This window comes from Pelobates fuscus, chromosome 9 (genome assembly GCF_036172605.1).
Source record: "Pelobates fuscus isolate aPelFus1 chromosome 9, aPelFus1.pri, whole genome shotgun sequence".
In the NCBI taxonomy this organism is placed as follows: domain Eukaryota; kingdom Metazoa; phylum Chordata; class Amphibia; order Anura; family Pelobatidae; genus Pelobates; species Pelobates fuscus.
In genome coordinates this window covers 12,084,275-12,104,970 of record NC_086325.1, presented here as the reverse complement: position 1 = coordinate 12,104,970, position 20,696 = coordinate 12,084,275, and the positions used below count along the sequence as shown (strand labels likewise).

Sequence of the window (20,696 nt, the reverse complement as noted above, 5' to 3'; positions counted from 1 at the left end):
CAGTAGCTGTGCCTGTCTATGGTAAAGGGGATTATCGCCTAAACGCATTTTTCCCCTTTCATGCTGAAACGGTCCGTTACAGGGGGGCTGATTATTTAAGTGGTGTGTGCGTGTGTGTGTGTGTGTCTGTGTGTGTTAATTTCTCACTGGTGCGTCTACTTTCCCATAATGTCTTCCCAGTGTGTCTCCTCCCCTAAATGTATCTTCATTGGAATTCAGAGTTTAGTGAGTAAACATCTGAGAGAATGTGGTTGCATTCATGAGCGGGGCGGCAGTTTGTATTGCTACCTAGTGCAGCAAGAATCCTTGCACCGGTACTGATGCAGATCCAGGCAATGTTTGTATGGGTAACATAGGAGTTGTTGTGAAATTGTGTACACTAAACTGTGCCAGAGGGTTAAACAATGTAATCCCTTTGTTTAACATTGTATGTACTATCCAAAGACTTCAGATGGAAGGGGTTTTCAATCACAGTTTTTCGCCACCATAACTTTCTTGGCTTTTGCTTTATTTATATATATATAACAAAATAGTATAAAGGGTGCAACATATATAGTGTAGATTGGATTAGCCCAGTAGACCAGATGCCAATATACCAGGTTATTGCAGTATGCAACGATACCTTTTTTATTGGACTAACATAATACTTAAAAAACAAGCTTTAGAGAATGTTCCTCTCTTCCTCAGGTCCGAAGCAATACTGATCAATCTGATAAAGTTTAACATTCAAAACACCCGATGTTAAAGAAGGTGGGGAGGGGGGAGGGGATGTCTCTCTTCTCTGAATGTTTACTTTTTCTTGGCAAGTCTGCACCTTTCACTTTCAGGCAGATCTTCTGCTATGTGTGACACTCCACTCACCACCCCTTCTTTAACCCCTTAAGGACCGGCCTGTTTTTGCGATGTTTGTACGTTAAGGACCAGAGCGGTTTTAACACTTTTGTGGTGTTTGCGTTTAGCTGTAATTTTCCGCTCTCTCATTTACGGTTCCCATACAAGTTATATATTGTTTTTTTCAAGACGAGAAGGGCTTTCTTTACATACCATTATTTGTATTATGTCATATATTGTATTTAAAACAAATTATAAAATATGGTGAAAAATTAAAAAAAAACATGTTTTTGGACTTTTACTTGAAAAATCTTTTACTTATCTACAAAAGCTAATGAAAAAAACTGCTAAATAGATTCAAAATTTTGTCCCGAGTTTAAAAACACCAGTGTTTACATTCTTTATTGCTTTTTTTTGCAAGTTCTAGGCCTATAAATACAAGTAGGAAATTGCTGTTTCAATATATATATATTTTAAATGTATCAATAGTGACATTGTAACACCGTTATCTGTCATAAATCCCCGAAACACACCTAACATGTACATATTTTTTTAATGTAGACAACCCAGGGTATTCAATATGGGGTATGTCCAGTCTTTTTTAGTAGCCACCTAGTCACAAACACTGGCCAAAGTTAGCATTTATATTTGTTTGTGTGTTAAAAAATGCAAAAAACTAACTTTGGCCAGTGTTTGTGACTAAGTGGCTACTAAAAAAGGCTGAACATACCCCATTTGCAATACCTTGGGTTGTCTTCTTTTGCAAATGGTATGCCATCATGGGGCTAATTCTCATTCCTTGGCTACCATACGCTCTCAAAGGCAACCTAACCAATCTGACAAATTTCAATAAACAAAAAAAAGTAAATTCAAGCCTTATATTTGACCCTGTAACTTTCACAAACACTATAAAACCTCTACTTGTGGGGTACTGTTATACTCAGGAGACTCCGCTGAACACAAATATTAGTGTATCAGAACAGTAAAATGTATCACAGCAATAATATCCTCAGTGAAAGTGCTGTTTGTGTGTGAAAAATGCAAAAAACTTCACTTTCACTGACAATATCATCGCTGTGATATGTTTTACTGTTTTGAAACACTAATATTTGTGTTCAGCGAAGTCTCCCGAGTAAAACAGTACCCCCATGTACAGGTTTTAGGGTGTCATAGAAAGTTACAGGGTTAAACACAGTGCTAGCAAATTAAATTATCTGGACTTTCGGCCTGGGTTGGCAGGCAGGTCCCTCAAATTGCAATCATTAAAATTACTTAATTAGGTAAAAATATTACATAAATACGCACGTAGAATTTTAATATATATACATATTTATATATTTGACGTCTACGTGTATATTTATGAAATCATTTATGTAATTATGTATATGGACATATGTATATTTCGTATTATTTTTATTTATTTATTTATACATAGATATATATATCATTACATTCTAAGTGTATATCAATATCAAAATACTGTTAGAATAAAATTGCATATATATATATACAATTTTTTTAATTATTAAAAATTATTTATATTTTTTGTTATTTATTTTTATTAACATATTATTTGTATTTTATAATAATATATATATACCATATATATAGTAATTATATATATTGTATATATTCGTGTGTAGTTTAAATATAAGTGTATTTTTATATTAATATACGTATATATAAATATAAAAATACACTTAGTAGTAGGACATTATATATATGATACATATACATATATTATATATAGATATAATACATGTATATATATATCATATATATATATATTTATACATATTATTTTTTTACACTGATTGCTTTATTTTGTAACTTTATTTTATGATTTTACAGACGCAGGGAGACTGACTGTCAGCACAGACAGTCCCCCTGCAGGCAGATACAGACACCTATTGCGGTCATGTGATCGAGTGATCACGTGGCCGTGGGGTCTTGATCTGCCGAGGGGAGACTGCCCGGGCAGACAGGCAGTCCCCCTGGACCGGGAGGAGCGCTGATCGCCGCCGTGGGACCGACGGCGATCAGGTAAGTAGCCCCAGACCGTTATGACGGTTCAGGACCGTCAGCGGTCCAAACGCACGTTTTACCGCTGACGGTCCTGAACCGTCAGCGGTCCTGAAGGGGTTAAAGGGACACTATGGGCACCAGAACAAATGTAGCTTATTGTATTTGTTCTGGTGAGTATAATTATTCCCTTCAGGCTTTTTGCAGTAAACACTATGTTTTTAGAGAAAAGTGTTTACATTCCAGCCTACAAATACCTCCACTGGCTACTCCTCATATGGTTGCTAGAGGTGCTTCCTGGGGCAGTGCTGCACAGTGTGACTCACATTCAGTGTCTCCACCCTCTCCGTGGAGACATGGAACTTTCCCCATAGAGATACTTTGACTCAATGCATCTCTATGAGGAGATGCTGATTGACCAGGGCTGTGTTTGGCTTGTGCTGGCTCTGTCCCTGATCTGCCTCCTTGACAGTTTTAGCCAATCCAATGCTTTGCTATTTGAAAGCATTGTGATTGGATTAGGTCCCTACTTCTGATGATTTACAGTAAAAGGTCAGACTTTTAGTTGTTTAACATAGTTTTTTATCAGATTGATCAGTATTGCTTCAGACCTGAGGAAGAGAGGAAAACACTTGAAAGCTTGTCTTTTACGTATCATGTTAGTCCAATAAAAAAGATATCATTGCACACTGAAATGCTCTGGTATTTTTGCATTATGTATGTAATAACTTGTCTTAATATATTCATATATTTAGACACCACCCACAATTCCTTCTTCCCCTCCAGCATTACTTTACATGAATACAATTTTATTTTGTTACCACCTCTATGCAAGAAAGACATCAAGACACCTGTATCTGAAACACATTGGAGAGCTGACTCCACAATGGATTCCTCTGAAGGGGTAACGCTCCTTATTGCCCTCTGCATATCCTGCCTTATTGTGATTCTTGGTTTTAAAATCATTTGGAGAAATGGAAACCTCCCCCCAGGACCTAGACCTCTTCCACTGCTGGGAAATTTGCTGCAGCTGAGAAAGGGGGATTTTGTAGAAACTCTCCAGAAGGTAGGACTGTGTGAATTTACAATGAGAGTTAGCAATCTTGGTATAAAAGGAATAGTTATCAAAATTAACATTTTTATTTATTAAAAGTGTATTACATTTAATGAAATAAATGTATTAATTAATGTGTGTATATAAAGATTCCAAAGCTTGCACTCCTGTTATAAAGAGTAAAACTCCAGGGACTTATAAGTATTGTGAAAAAAACGTATCTTTTATTCTTTTATTCAGGCATCTGCCATGGTGAATCAACGTTTCAGCTGGACGAAAGTATATATATACACATTTCTTTTTTTTTTTTATATATATATATTTATTTATTTAGAAGCAAAATCCAAAAAGGTTATGGTGGGGAAAAATTGTGATTGAAAACCCCTTACACCTGAGGTCTGTGGATAGTTAATACAATGTTAAACAATAATCTGCATACCAGTCAAGCCATAAAACTTGCTTTTCTCACAGAAATCCCAAAACTGCAGCGATGTTGCATCCGCAAAGGATTCTGGGTGGGCATATGCAAATTAGTTTAACAAAGAATCACATTTTTGCCTCATTCCATTTTAAACATGGATTCCTTTTAATCTGTGTTTGCAGTATACAACTGCTTGGAACACAATTTAGGAAAAGATGCAAAACCAGTGAACCACTCATGGACAGCTGTTTCGTTGTTAATGCAACTCATCAGCATGAGGTTGGTTACTGGTTTGCTTATTCACAGACTTCAGGTGGAAGGGGTTTTCAATCACAATGTTTCCCCACCATAACCTATTTGGATTTTGCTTCCCAAGCACTACCAAGCCTCAATAAGCAAACCAGTAACCAACCTCATGCTGATGAGTTGCATGATGAATGCAAATCAGTGCATCAACATACCATTTAAACCCCTGCAGTGTGGAGTAGACTCCTATATAGTTAGTGTTTTTGCATTAGTGATGTGCATTGATTAGTCTGAGAACATTTCAGTTGTTATCTGGCTGACCGGCCATGTTGGGTCAGACTGTGCTTTTATCTGACCAACTGCTGCTCAACCTAACTTGCTGTTGCAGTGATTGTTCTGTGTGAACCTGCAGCAGTAGGCATGTTAGGTTGTGTGGAAGTTGTTCGGATATGAGTAGAATCTGACCCAACATGGCTCCTCGGACAAATAAAAATATATTTTCTCAAAAAATCTAGTTAAGATTTGATGACACTTGTGCTTTATTTAATATGGTATATAAATAATTTAATAACATGAAAGTCACACCAGAGTTCAAGCAGTTGATGTTCTTCCATTACAGTTTAGTCAACAATATGGTGATGTATACACGGTGTACCTTGGGACTCGGCCAGTAGTGGTGGTTACCGGATATAAGAGGGTGAAAGAAATCCTTATAGACAGAGGGGATGAATTTTTGGCTCGGGGAGACATGAGCACCTTTGACACTGTCTACAAAAATTATGGTAAGAAATGATTGCTCTCAACGTTTTCTTTCCTTTTTTATTCTAATTTTTCACTTCAGTAGACTTTACAGAGCAGACCTCTTCTGTGATATTTTTTTCTTTACTTCTAAATCCGAGCAAAATGTAGACACCTGTGGAATAAGCATTTCAAGATTATTTCAATGCTAGAAAGTATGTTTTTATCCAAATGCTACTCCTTCCCTGCCTCCACGTTACTTTGAGCCAGAGAGGAACATACAGAAACCGTCTACAATGCATGTTTCCCCCAGAACAATCAATGTGACTCACTTGTACATGGGAAGCACACCTTAGAGAAGATCCCTGAGCTGCATGCAGCTGACTCCTTCATTCTGCTGTGGAAAATACTGCATGGTTTGGCTGAACAAATACATTGTGGGTTTGTTTTGGGGCTTTTTTGGGGGGGAGGGATGGAATTTTCCCTTTTAACCCCTTAAGGATGGAGTCAATAGTACAAGGTCTGATCAAAACAAAACTAAAAAAAAAAAAAAAAAAAAATGGAATTTCCGCTATATGTACCCACACTTATTATATAACATTTTATTTAGTAGAAACAGGGCTTTCATTTAATATCAAATGTTTATATATGAAACATAATCCAATATGACATTTTTTTTTAGAAGTTCTACGTGGCATTTTAACTGTTAATGTTATAATACTGTTAGAGTCTGCTACATTACACATATTTGTATTCAATGATGTCTCACAAGTACAAAAGTACCCACCATGTACAGGTTTTATGGAGTTTGCAGGGTCAAATATAGGGCTCTTCCCCTTTTCATTTTTTACACACTGAAATTTTCCAGATTGGTTTGCTGGGCCTATGCTGCTTTTGGGACCTTATGGCAGTCCAGAAATAAAAATTAACCCCAATGTGGCATACCATTGCAAACATAGACAACCCAAGGTATTCAAAATGAGGTATGTCCAGTCTTTTGTAGTAGCCACTTAGTCACAAACCCTGGCCAAAGTTAGCATTCATATTTATTTTTGCATTTCCCCTCAAATAAAATCCCCTCTCACTGATGATATCATTGTCATTTTAGGTTGTACTGCTCTAAAATACTCAGATTTGTGTTCAGTGATGTCTCACGAGTAAAACACTACCCACCATGTACAGGGTTTATGGGGTTTTGAAAAGTTACAGGGTCAAATATTGGACTTTCCCATTTCAGCTTGCCAGATTGGTTAGTTGGCCTATGTTTCCTTTGAGACCATATGGCAGTCAAGGAATGATAATTACCTCCATCATGTCATATCATTCACAAAAGTAGATAACCAAGGGTATTCAGAATGGGGTATGTCCAGTATTTTGTAGTAGCCACGTAGTCACAACCCTAGCCAAAATTAGTTTTCATATATTTGTTTGCATTTTTCACACAAAAACTGCATCATCATATCACTGATATCATCATCAATCATCATTACAAGTTTTAGTGTTTTAACACTCACTAGTACAACAGTACCCCACATCTACAGGTTTTATGGTGTTTTGGAAAGTTACAGGGTTAAATATAGGGCTTGTAAATTAAATTCAATGGACTGTGGGCCTGGGTTGTCAGACAGATAGTTCCCCATAGAAGCACATCTCAATAGTGTAGAGTACTACCGCTGTCTTTGGAAATATAAAGGTCCCACATGAGTTGAATCCAAATCACTAACTTACAAATCTAAATAATGTTGCAATTAAGTAACCACAGGCTGTTGAAATGGTGGGTATCTAGATTGCAACAGCCTGTGGTTACTTAATTGTACCTTTAGTACGTATGTAATCGTATTTAACGTGAAGATATGACAGTTCTTCAATATTCGGCTAACTCTTTAAATGTTTGCCGGTTGGGGTATAGGTTGGGGTATAGGTTGCAGATGATTTTCATCGTCCCAGTGTTTGACTATGTGCCCTGGTACTTTTTGACTAGAGACTGTTGTTGCTGCCCCTATATGAAAAGAATGGCCTGTGATGGCTGACGTGTCGCCACCTATTATTTAGAAAGTAGAGTTCATACGTATACTACGATTGATTTGTCCTAGCCTATCAGGGTCAGGTGAGAATGGTCGAGTAATTGAACTGGGTATTATTGTTACCTGGGGGAAACAGTTGTATGTCGCCAGGCATCCCCGTTGAATTGTTTTAGATTGGCGAAGTGTCAAAATGTAGTGGTTCCCTACTCGCTTAGGTCAGCTATTTTAGCATGTTGGTAGTATCTCTACTGTGAATTCACTAGGCCGTAAAACCCATAGAAGGTGGTTTTAATAGTCTTATTTGTTTCTGCTTCGAATGGTTGCGTATCCCATATGTCGGATAATGTTCTGCATTTTATGCCGTCTATTGGTTGTCATTTCATGGGTTTGTGACCTACTAGTCATAGGAGGCATCATAAGATTTTTTTTGTGTTTGGTGACGTAAAGGTAGTGTGACTGGGGGAGGTGTTTATAATGTGGAGGTGTATGTCTGTCAGATATAGTTTTATTGTATTGTGTATGACTATAAGATTAGGAGGCAAAAAGAGATGAATGCCACCATGGTATCTAATGTCAACGGACTTTTGATTTGGTATTCGATAAGGAATCTGTTGATGACAATGAGAGCTCGATTGTATGAGCGCCTGGTGTTCGCTGAAAGCGCAATTTGTGCTAATATTCTCCCATGCGCCAAGAGTACTGCTAGTCCAGGATGAGTTCCTGGAATAGTTGCGGTTTGTTTGGGATTCGCTTACTGTCGGATGAACGAGATGGGGGCGTCAGTTGCTGTGTTATGATTGTCTGGCTGTTGCCACTATGGGGTAGATCTCGAAAAAGGGGTGGAGGTATTGTTCGAAGATGGTCCAGTTAATATCTCTTAGGGAGAACTAGTGAGGTACTTCTGTACAACCGTAACAGCCGTCGTGAGAGAAGTCGATTCCCCTTAGACCGAAAATGTAGAGTCTCTTGACGTCCTGGGAATAAGGGGTTATTGTGTATCTGATAGGTGTGATAAGGCTGAGTGAAACCTGATAGATTGAACCTAACATGTCGAGATAAGCGTAGATTCCATGAAGGCCTACTTACCCGTAACAAGGGTAGTCCAGCACGGCAAGACTTGGTGCTAGTGAACTATGGTGACCTCCAGAGGTCATAATTGAAATACCTTAAAAGCAGGAGGAGTACATTGTACATTGAGAAAGTGTAGACTGCCGAATACTTGAATATTATTATTATTATTTTTATGGTATTTATATAGCGCCATCAAATTACGCAGCGCTTTACAATGGGTGGACGAATAGACATGTAGTTGAAACCAGACAAGTTGGACATGCAGGAACAGAGGGGTTGAGGGCCCTGCTCAATGAGCTTACATGCTAGAGGGAGTGGGGTAAAATGACACAAAAAGGTAAGGATAGTATTAGACTAGTGACAGTTTCAGAAGAGGAATCAGTCAGGAGCTATTAACAGTTTAATTGATACGCTTTTATGAAGAAGTGTGTTTTTAACGATTTTAACGATTTTTTGAAGGAGTGGAGACTGGGTGAGCATCTAACGGAGGAGGGAAGAGAATTCCACAGGAATTCCACAGGAACGGTGCAGCCCTCGAGAAATCTTATTGTTACCTGGGGGAAACAGAAGATAGACGTAAGTCTTCAGCAGATCGTAAGGGCCTAAACAGGACATACTTGTGTATAAGGGAGGATAAATAGGTGGGAGCAGCATTATGTAGAGATTTGAAAGCAAGATCCAGAATTTTAAATTGAGCTCTATATTTTATAGGAAGCCAATGTAGGGACTGACAGAAGGGTGAGGCATGGGAGGTGCGTGCGGACAGGAAGATGAGCCTCGCTGCTGCATTCATTATGGACTGTAATGGTGCAAGTTGGGAGCACGTAAGACCACTGAGAATCGGATTACAGTAGTCAAGGCGAGAAAGGAATATTGGGTGTTTAAGGAAAATTGTAGTAAAGATCTGAGTGACGACCTTAGAAATATGTTTGCAAAACAATTTGGGGGTAAGTAACGTGGCTGACTGGGGTAATACTGTTGAAAAAGGAAGATTATTATAAATGACTAGCAACAAACAGGTGTCATACCAATTATGACATTAAGAAACATGTAATATCAATATACACCTATATACTAAGTAGAAGAAGAAGAAGACAGAGGAAGGGGATGAAGAGAAGGAAGAGGAATATAATTCTTTTTTCAAATGATAATCTGTTTATCACAGAGGAGAGGAAGGTAGGGGGAAAGGGGAGGGGCAGGAATGGAATGGGAGGAAAGGGAAGGAAAAGAAGGGGAAGAATAAAATAAAGGAAAATGAGATTCATATACACAGTGTGAATAGCTGATGTTTGATTGAGAAGCAATTTTGGGGTTTTGTGGGTATGGCACACTTATTGATATACACGGAACACTATGGGAGAAGAAAAAAAAGAAAGAGAATGGTAAAAGGAGTAAAGAGAAAGAAAATAATAGGGTAATTAAAAGTGGAAAAAGTGAATTTCTGAGATTTTATAAAACAGATATACCTGACACTAAGACACTATAACAAGGAACACTAAAAGTAATACAAAACAATGCACATTATATAAAGGAATTGTATTTAAGAACACAGTGAAAAAATGCAATTGATACACAAATATCAAGATAAAAGTAATACACACTGTGACCAAAGAATTGTATACAGAGAATTACATTTAGGAACAGAATTAATACTAATGACAAGTTAAACTGGTGTATATGTAATAAGTAATATTTAATTCTATATGCTTTTACCTATTTTTTTTTTTATGGGAAATGGAATATTCAATACAACCAAGATAATGTATTATACAATTACTGTCGTGATCCTCTCTCTCTGTCTTTCCTTTCCATCTATTTTTCTCCTTCTCCCTTCCATGGGATATGTTCACAAAATGAATTCCTTTCATTGGATCTTTTAATTTTTGGCTACATAGTTCGATTTTCGGAATTACCACTGGGGTGGTGATAAGTTGACTTTTTTGTGAGTCCTCCCATCTGTGTTTATTGGGAACACATAATAGGGATGATGGTGCTGTTAAAGTACCAGACACCAAAGTTCATATCTGATGATAGGTTTTAGAACCTATGAATGTATCCAATTATTTAATAAAACAACCAGAAAATAGATATTTGTGCCATACAAGAGACACATTGGAAGAGTCTAGACAATTTTTTTTCATAATTCAAAAGACTTCCCTAGGATAATTACATCCTCAATACAAGATAAAAGGAAACGTGAGGTTGCATTCCTCTTTTCACGTCATATAGATTTGTGTACAAAATATTCCGAACAGGATTCGGAAGGTAGATACACATTAACGATATGTGCAATAAACAATATCCTTTACACACTTGTTAATACTTATTCACCAAATGCTGCACCAATGAAATTTATATTGAGATTTGGGGAAAGATTGAAAAGAATAAAAAAAGAACAATCATCTGGATGGGTGATTTTAATTGTGTGATGGACCCTAAGATGGATACACAGACAATGAAAGACTGACAAAACGTCTATATACAAGCATCAAAATGTTGTTCCTTTGCCTAGAGGATTTCACTATATGATACCTGGTGTTTATTTCCTACCGATGAGCGAGATTAAACGTGTTTTTCAAAAACATATCTTGCTTATTCAAGAATCGACTACATTTTGACAGATATAAACTCCATTCAAAGAGTCAAAAAAATTGATATTGATTAGATTACATGGTCAGCTCACAATATAGTCATTTTGGAACTGAAGACAAATTTATAATTTATAAAAAAACAACCAGAATGTAAACTCAAAGAAATTTTATTAGAATCTCCACAAAAAAGAGTATATCAAAAAATTATTAATCTCTATTTTCAAGAAAACTCCTCTAATGATCTATCTCCAGTTACAGTATGGGCTGCTTTTAAATGTGTGATCCGGGGTCATATTATAAAATAAGCCTCTCAAAGTAAAGAACTTAGAGAAAAAAATCTTTCCGAACTCTATATTAAGTTGGAATATTATCTTGAAGCAATAAAATTAATCCTTCAAAAAATATCTCAAATCAGATTGAGGATCTTAAAAAAACTATTAATGAAAAAAATAATTATGGAAATATCTAAGAAGTTAGAAAGACTGAAATCGTTCCATTATTATTAGAGCAATAAAGCGGATAAGATGCTAACCAATAAACTGAAAAACATAGAAAAAGCAAAATCTATAAAAATTAGACATTTGAAAAAGCTTTTGAAAAATATTACAGTAGTTTATATAGTATTAATTCTAAGGATCCCCTACAAAATGCTGAATTGTATTTTCAAGAGAAGGTGTAATGAAAGCCACTTCACCACTGGGTTTTGGAGAGCACTACTTGCCAGCCTTTAATGTTGTGACTATGACTTCTGTGACTTATTTGGTTCTAAGGCACTATTTCTGCCTCTTGAACTTCTATTGGAACAGAATTACACTTTCAAAGGGACACTTCAGCTACAGTCAAAGTAGTCAAAGTGGCACTTCGAACAGTCAAAGTAGTCGAAGTGGCCGCCATTCAACATTCGAACACGTGACTGCGGCAATCTTATTTAGTCGAACGGGTTCAACTGTGTTTTGTCGTCGAGTTCATGGAACTCAAATCGGACACGCGATGGCAAGAACACCACTGAAAAGTTACCTACCAGGAAACTTCAACAATTCGAACGGGAGTCAAATGGCGTTTGGTGAGTCGAAGCCCACGAACAAGGGACACACATTAACTATAGTCATTCACCATTCTGTTCAGTAATTTGAACAGTACTTTGATTGTTTAAAATAGACCGTCCGCACAGCCTAATTCTCTGGAACTTTTTTGGGCATGAAACCATGCATGCAGTCGGTCAAAATAGACTTCCAGGAATTTCCTGAACCCCAGCTCTTATCTAGGTGATTTTTGGATATGTTGTTCACCCAGATCAGGGGATGTGAAATGTATGGGGATATGTTTTATTTTGGGGTACTTATTGGACTTTATAAAAATTTGTGTTTTTTTCTGCCTGGGGATAATTAAGTTAAAGTATTATCTGCCTTAATTATATCACAGGCAGAGGGGATGGATTGTGTACTGTATGTGGTAGTGTCGTTCATTGCTCTTGTAAGAGCTGCACAACATTGTTGGATCCTTGGTCGGTTGAAAGATCTACTGTAGAATTCTGCAGCCCTGCTCCTACTAAGGGAAGAGGACATCTCTGGCGGAATAGACCCCTCTATACCCAGGGTGTCCGTCACATACAGTTTTTATAATCTGCATGTAAAGACTTACAAATACCCATCTCCATTTTGATTTGAAAATTAATTTGTACTTTAACTGCACGCCAACAAGGGGCTAAATCCATCTTCCAGTTCTAACTATTATTATCTTGGCTTCAGCTAACATATGTAGGACAATAATTGAAGAGGGGCCTGAAAGTTTAATTATAGTAAAAAAAAGCTAGGTGGAATCTGTGACAGAACCACTGCCTGTTCATAGATTTCCCTTTTCTTTTCATGTGTTTCCCCTGTATTTTTGTGTTTTGTGCCTGCTCCCCGTTCGGGAGTGCCTCTATGAAGAAAAAACATTTCCTTCCAGAATGGGGACCACCCCAATACCCCATTTAGAACACTGGGTCAGAACGTTCACACCTCACAACATAAGTGTCAAACAGCAAGGGAATCAATTAATGAGTGCTTCTCTAGGTGGCCGCCATTCGTACAGGCGAACGCCTCCAGGGGGAGCACTCGTGGATTGTTTCCTGACTCGTTCATCTCCCAAATGAGGACTCCCCCATCCCCCATTAGAACGTTCACACCAATTAATCAGAGCGTTCGCACTCGCAGCCCCAACACCCCACTACTTCTCCCAGCTACCGACCCCCCCATACGACTTTTCCCACAACCTCCCCTTGCTGCAATCGTCCTGCTCAGGGGGTCCCCGGCTCAGACACACCCTCAGCGGGCACCGGCCGGGGCAGACCGGCATTGCTTTCAGTGCCACCAGCCCAGTAACATTAAGCAGAATTGCCCCCAGTCCAGAAGCCGACCCCAGTGGGTGAGAACAGTGGAACCCCTGCCCCGTGAGAAGCCGCCCTCTGTTAGTAGGTGGCCCTTACGGAACCTCGGCAACCTTCATGCATGAATCAAACCCTATCCAGACTGCCACTACAACCGGGACCACCACAGGTAGCCGATTCAGCTGAACGGGTGCACTGTCCAAGGGCTGCGAGACACCCAAGCCGCCCTAACTCTAGTTTGACCCTAGCTTGTTGCAGAGGGGGAGAAGACTGGGGGTATGGTCGCCCTCCGGAAAGCAAGGGGAGCCATCTACCCACTCCCCATGTCCACCTCGACTGGGGTGCTAGAACCCAGAGAGTCAAAGTCGGGCTCATGGACCGGAAGTGCTTCTCGACAATGACCTTTGCCCCCTTACCTCCACCTATGTGACTATCCAGGCTCCGGAAGAAATGTACCCGGTGATGACCTGACACCAAGCCCGCACAACCCAGCACATCTCACACTCTGAGGCTCATGTAGGCACACATACCCGTCCCATACCCCGGTCCCATGCAGTCGCCCCTATATGCAGACCCATCGGGCTAGTTCCCCTACCCCAGTTCCACGCAGTCGCCCCTGTAGACAGCCTCTTAGGCAAGCCCCATCACCCCGGTGCCCGTAGCCCCCCTTGCCCTGGTTCCCTTGCCTTGGGATACTCCAGCTGAGTTTGGGAGTAAGGCAGTATCTGATCCTACCCTCCATGCGTATAGGGATATGGCAGCCACTTGTCAGGTGGGGAAGGATGGCCCCGATCACACCCAGACCAATGGCCTGTGCGAGCCCTTCAATGGCATGCTGAAGCAGATGCTCCATACCTTTGCAGTGACTCGCAAGGATTTGGAGAGATTTCTGCCGCATCTCCTGTTCGTATACCGGGAGGTGCCCCAGGAATCCACAGGATTCTCTCAGTTTGAACTAATGTTCGGAAGGAGGGTGAGAGGACCCCTAGACCTTGTCAGGGAGCACTGGGAGAGAGAGCAGGAGCACAGAACCTCCAGGCAGCACAGAGACGCCAGCGCACCTGGTATGATCAGGAGCCATAGCTTTCCAGTCGGTCAGAAGGTTTTAGTTTTGAAAACCCGTCCAACACGACAGGCTACAGGCTGCCTGGCAGGGCCCATACTGAGTAGTGGAACAAAAGTGTGACACTAACTATGTGATCAGTCCTTGCTCGGGTCCTGGGGGTTAGACTCTGTAGCGGGCCTTGCTCAGCCACATCCTTCCACACCCAGTAGCCGGACGAGTTACAATAACACCCAGTTCTGGAGTTACAATAACAATGCTCCCCCTGGCCGCTGCCCATCTATACAAACTGCAGCCACCCAGGGCAGCACTGAGCAATTACTTCCCTTGCGGTTTCACACTTATGTTGCAAGTTGCCAACGTTCTAATTGATTGGTGTGAACATTCCAAGGGGCACTGGGGAGATGAATACTCCCCCTGGACGGCGTTTGTATAACGAATGGGCCACCACCCAGGGGAGGCATGTGCCAAGGCTTCCCTTGCGGTTTGTGGTTTTGACACCTCATTATGAGGTGTGAATGTTCTACACCAACATTCTAAATTAGTTGTCGGGGTGGTCCTTGTTCGGGAGGTCAATGCGTTCCCTTTGTGTAGGACCTCCTGAACGGGGAGCAGGCACATTCATATGAAAATAATGGGGAAACATACAGAATATAATACAGCAATTCACAAACAGGCAGAAGTCTGGCCACAGACGCCTTTTGCATGTTAACATACTGAAGCCCTACCACGAGCGGACAGAGGATGTAGCCGCCATTTTGATAATCTTCCCCTGCCGGACCTCCTGGAGGATGGAGCTCAGGCAGGGTCCATAGATGAGGAGACAAAGCCACCAGGTTCTGTGTAGACTACAGGAGACTCAACGACAAGACGGTATCGGATGCGTACCCCATGCCCCGTATAGATGAGCTGCTGGATAGGGTGGCTTGTTGCCAGTACTGGGTCACAGAAGCCCAAGACAGCCAAGGTTGAGGCAGTGGTCAGTTGGCCCCGGCCCCGCACTAAGACCCAGGTGCTGGCCTTCCTAGAGACTGCTGGCTATAGGAAGTTTGTCCCCAACTACAGTGCCCTAGCTAAGCCCCTCACCGACTTGATCTGTAAGACCTTACCCTGATAGGTAAACAGGACCCCAGAGGGTAAGCAGGCATTCCAAGTCCTTAAGGACACCTTCGTAAATGCTCTTGTCCTTGCTGCTCCTAATCCGAAGAAAAAAAGTTTTCTCGTCCACACCGATGCCTCTTTGTTTGGATTGGGAGCAGTACTGAGCCAGGTCAGGGACGATGGCGGGGAACATCCTGTAGAAAACTACCACCCTGGGAGGTGAGCTACACCGACATTGAGTGCTTGGTGGGGGTGTGGGCACTCAAGAAATTGCAGCCCTGTCTATAAGGACAGCAATTCACCATGCTCATGGATGACAACCCGTTGGTATGGCTTAACCGGGTCTCTGGAGACAATGCCAGGCTGCTACAGGACTTCTCCATTCATTACTGACCTGGTAAGCAAAATGGGAGCGTCAAAGGGTTGTCAAGACAGACAGCCCTGGGGAAGTGATCCGTGAGTACTACCCCGGACATCCCCAAGCCGATCCGTTGGGATCAGATTGTGTATGCCGGCTTGTGGTTAAGGGGGAGCTGTGTAGTGGAACCGCTGCCTGTTCATGGATTTCCCTTTTCTTTTCATGTGTTTCCCTTGTACTTTTGTGTTTTGTGGCTGCTCTCCGTTCGGGAGTGCATGCACGAATGGAAGCCATTCGCTTCCTGAATGGGGACTACCCCAATACCCCATTTAGAATGCTGGGTTAGAACGTTCACACCTTGCAACATAAGTGTCAAACCGCAAACCGCAAGGGAAACATGTAATGAGTGCTTCTCTGAGTGGCCGCCATTCGTACAGGTGAACGCCACCAGGGGGAGCATTCGTGGATTGTTTCCTGACTCATTCGTCTTTGAACGAGGACCCCTCCAGTGCCCCATTAGAATGTTCACACCAATTAATCAGAGCAATCACACACACAACATAGGTGTGAAACTGCAAGGGAAGTTATTAATGAGTGCTCCCCTGGGTGGTCGCCATTCGTATAGATGAACGCCAGCCAGGGGGAGCATTCAAACCCTGAAAAGAGATGATTCCCTTGTCTGGGTTTCACACCAGGACCTCGCGAACAGTCTAGTGTTCCTGAGATTGGTGTTGGCACCTTTTGGGCACTGGTGAGTTTGGCGGGCTCTCCTGAGCCTGAATGGACAAAGAGACCAGCTCTTTTCCTGCGGGCGGGCTTTCCTGTGCCTGGGAAATAAATGGGCGGTCCACTTTTCCCATGCCTAGCCTCCAAGGCACAGAGGCTCTTGGGAAGAAGACCTCTGGCGGCTGGTGTAGGGAACCCTGTGGACTTAGTGCCTGGATTTGGGGACAAAGGGAACGGAGTTTCTTCCTGCGCTGGGATCCCCAGGGAGGGGGAAGATCTTGAGATGTGTCCTTGTATATGTGCGTTGTAAACCCCTTGCAAGGGGTTATGCATAAAAGCCATGTGTAGCCAATAAAATTGTGTTGTACCTCCAGGACTGTGTGTCGTCCAGTTACTGGGGGTGGAAATGGGTCTCTTGATACTGTAAATGGTTCCTGACTGGCTGAAGCAAGACAATTGGAGGTAACCGGTCGAGGTGTCCGCTACAGAATCTATTGTTTTTTTTAAGTAGAGACAAAAACCCTCCTCTCTAAGTAGAAACATAGAAACATAGAAACATAGAATGTGACGGCAGATAAGAACCATTCGGCCCATCTAGTCTGCCCAGTTTTCTAAATACTTTCATTAGTCCCTGGCATTATCTTATAGTTAGGATAGCCTTATGCCTATCCCACGCATGCTTAAACTCCTTTACTGTGTTAACCTCTACCTCTTCAGCTGGAAGGCTATTCCATGCATCCACTACCCTCTCAGTAAAGTAATACTTCCTGATATTATTTTTAAACCTTTGTCCTTCTAATTTTAGACTATGTCCTCTGGTTGTGGTAGTTTTTCTTCTTTTAAATATAGTCTCCTCTTTTACTGTGTTGATTCCCTTTATGTATTTAAATGTTTCTATCATATCCCCCCTGTCTCGTCTTTCCACCAAGCTATACATGTTAAGATCCTTTAACCTTTCCTGGTAAGTTTTATCCTGCAATCCATGAACCAGTTTAGTAGCCCTTCTTTGAACTCTCTCTAAGGTATCAATATCCTTCTGAAGATATGGTGTCCAGTACTGTGTACAGTGCTCCAAGTGAGGTCTCACCAGTGTTCTGTACAATGGCATGAGCACTTCCCTCTTTCTACTGCTAATACCTCTCCCTATACAACCAAGCATTTTGCTAGCATTTCCTGCTGCTCTATTACATTGTCTGCCTACCTTTAAGTCCTCAGAAATAATCACCCCTAAATCCCTTTCCTCAGATGTTGAGGTTAGGACTCTATCAAATATTCTGTACTCTGCCCTTGGGTTTTTACGTCCAAGATGCATTATCTTGCACTTATCCACATTAAATGTCAGTTGCCACAACTCTGACCATTTTTCTAGTTTACCTAAATCATTTGCCATTTGGCTTATCCCTCCTGGAACATCAACCCTGTTACATATCTTAGTATCATCCGCAAAAAGACACACCTTACCATCAAGACCTTCTGCAATATCACTAATAAAAATATTAAAGAGAATGGGTCCAAGTACAGATCCCTGAGGTACCCCACTGGTGACAAGCCCAAGCTTCGAATATACTCCATTGACTACAACCCTCTGTTGCCTGTCACTCAGCCACTGCCTTACCCATTCAACAATATTGGAATCCAAACTCAAAGATTGCAGTTTATTGATAAGCCTTCTATGTGCAACAGTGTCAAAAGCCTTACTGAAATCTAGGTAAACAATGTCTACTGCACCACCCTGATCTATAATTTTAGTTATCCAATCAAAAAAATCAATAAGATTAGTTTGGCATGATCTCCCTGAAGTAAACCCATGCTGTCTCTGATCTTGAAATCCATGTGTTTTTAGATGTTCAACAATCCTATCCTTTAACATGGTTTCCATCACTTTCCCCACTACTGAAGTAAGGCTTACTGGCCTATAGTTGCCAGACTCCTCCCTGTTACCTTTCTTGTGAATGGGCACAACATTCGCTAACTTCCAATCTTCTGGGACTACTCCTGTTAACAATGATTGGTTAAATAAATCTGTTAATGGTTTTGCTAGTACACCACTAAGCTCTTTTAATAGCTTTGGGTGTATTCCATCAGGTCCCATTGACTTATTTGTCTTTACTTTTGACAGTTGAAATAGAACCTCTTCCTCTGTAAACTCACGTGTAATAAATGACTCATTTATCCTTTTTTTTAACAGAGGTCCCTTTCCTTCATTTTCAGCTGTAAATACCGAACAAAAATATTCATTGAGGCAGTCAGCTAGACCTTTATCCTCATCTACATACCTTCCTTCTTTTGTTTTTAATCTAACTAATCCTTGTTTTACTTTTCTTTTCTCATTTATGTATCTAAAAAAAGTTGTGTCCCCCTTTTTTACTGACTGTGCTATTTTCTCTTCTGTGTGTGATTTGGAAGCTCTTATAACTTGCTTAGCCTCTTTCTGCCTAATCTTATAGGTCATTCTGTCTTCCTCACTCTGGGTTTTTTATAATTACTAAATGCTAACTTTTTGTTTTTTACTATTTTGGCCACATCTGCGGAGTACCACAGTGGTTTCTTGAATTTTTTGCTTTTACTGACAAGCCTAATGCAATTTTCTGTTGCCTTCAGTAGTGCAGCTTTTAAATAATCCAATTTATTTTGGACTCCATTTAAGTTGCTCCAGTCTGATAATGACTCCTTTACACATATTCTAATTTTAGAAAAGTCTGTTTTTCTAAAGTCTAAAACTTTTGTTTTTGTGTGGTGTGACTCAGTCACTGTTCTTATATTAAACCACACTGACTGATGATCACTGGATCCTAAACTTTCACCTACAGTAATATCTGATACCAAATCTCCATTTGTTAACACTAAATCTAGTATGGCCTCTTTACAAGTTGGCTCCTCAACGACTTGTTTTAGAGACAATCCCAGTAGGGAGTTTAGAATTTGTGTGCTTCTGGCACAAGTAGCTATTTTTGTTTTCCAATTCACATCAGGAAGATTAAAGTCACCCATGGTGATAACTTCCCCCTTCATTGTCATTTTAGCTATTTATTCAACTAGTAGATTATCTAACTCTTCAATTTGTCCTGGGGGCCTATAAATCACACCTACACGAACTACTGTGTGATTACCAAATTCTAACGTAACCCAAATGGACTCTATGTTCGTCTCACTAACCTTTATTAGGCTAGATTTTATGCTATCCTTCACATACAGGGCCACCCCTCCCCCTTTCTTGCCTTCCCTGTCTTTTCTATATAAAGAGTACCCTGGTATTGCTATGTCCCAGTCATTTTTTTCATTATACCATGTCTCAGTAACAGCGACTAAATCTACACTATCAGTTGCCATTATTGCCACAAGTTCATGGATCTTATTCCCTAAACTGCGAGCATTTGTAGACATGACTCTAAGCTTATCATTTTTTAACACACTTGCTACAGGTACCTTCTGTCCTTGTTTTGGGGGACAATTGGATTGATGTTTTATCACCCTTTTGCCCCCCCCCTCCTAGTTTAAATACATCTTAGCAAAACCTCTGAACTGCTCACTGAGAACATTTGTTCCCTTTTGAGAAAGATGCAAACCATCTTTTTTGTACAGTTTATTTCCGTTCCAAACAGAGCTACCATGAGCAATAAAGCCAAATCCTTGCTCCCAACACCATTCACCAAGCCACAAGTTAAAGTAAAACATCTCCAGCATTTGTCTGAAGTGCTAGGGTAGATCATGAACAGTTGTTAAAGATCTACAGGGTTATCAATATGAGCAAGGGTATGAGATTTCCAGTATTGCTTTATCTGGGGTACTCCCAACCCCCCTTAATTAAGTTCAATACCAAATGACTTGCATTAATGCTAGGGCATTTATCAAGACAAACTATTTATTAAAAAAGAGACTGAACCAAATATAGCAAAATTTCTGGACAAGGCACAGGGACCATACAAAAGAGAGAGATCCATTTTGGAAGCATATATGACTTGATATTGATTCTCCTCCTTGACACTTCTCTCAATTTCCATTCCTTAAGTTTTTTATTAGTATATCTCAATAATGGCAGGAAATTGTAATTAATTCATTTGTCAGGTTCACTTATAATTTAT

At 40.5% G+C, this 20,696-nt stretch overlaps 1 protein-coding gene across 1 annotated transcript in view; it reads left to right on the top strand.

Annotated features, from left to right (window-relative positions):
* Nucleotides 1–3,696: 3,696 nt before the first annotated feature.
* The window catches only part of LOC134572306 (cytochrome P450 2G1-like), a 32,587-nt gene continuing 15,587 nt past the window's right edge, over nucleotides 3,697–20,696 (top strand). Inside the window, exons 1-2 of the mRNA XM_063431189.1 lie at nucleotides 3,697–3,919; nucleotides 5,194–5,356. Coding sequence (XP_063287259.1) covers nucleotides 3,740–3,919; nucleotides 5,194–5,356 — 343 coding nt within the window. The 5' untranslated portion in view covers nucleotides 3,697–3,739. The remainder of the gene's footprint in view (nucleotides 3,920–5,193; nucleotides 5,357–20,696) is intronic.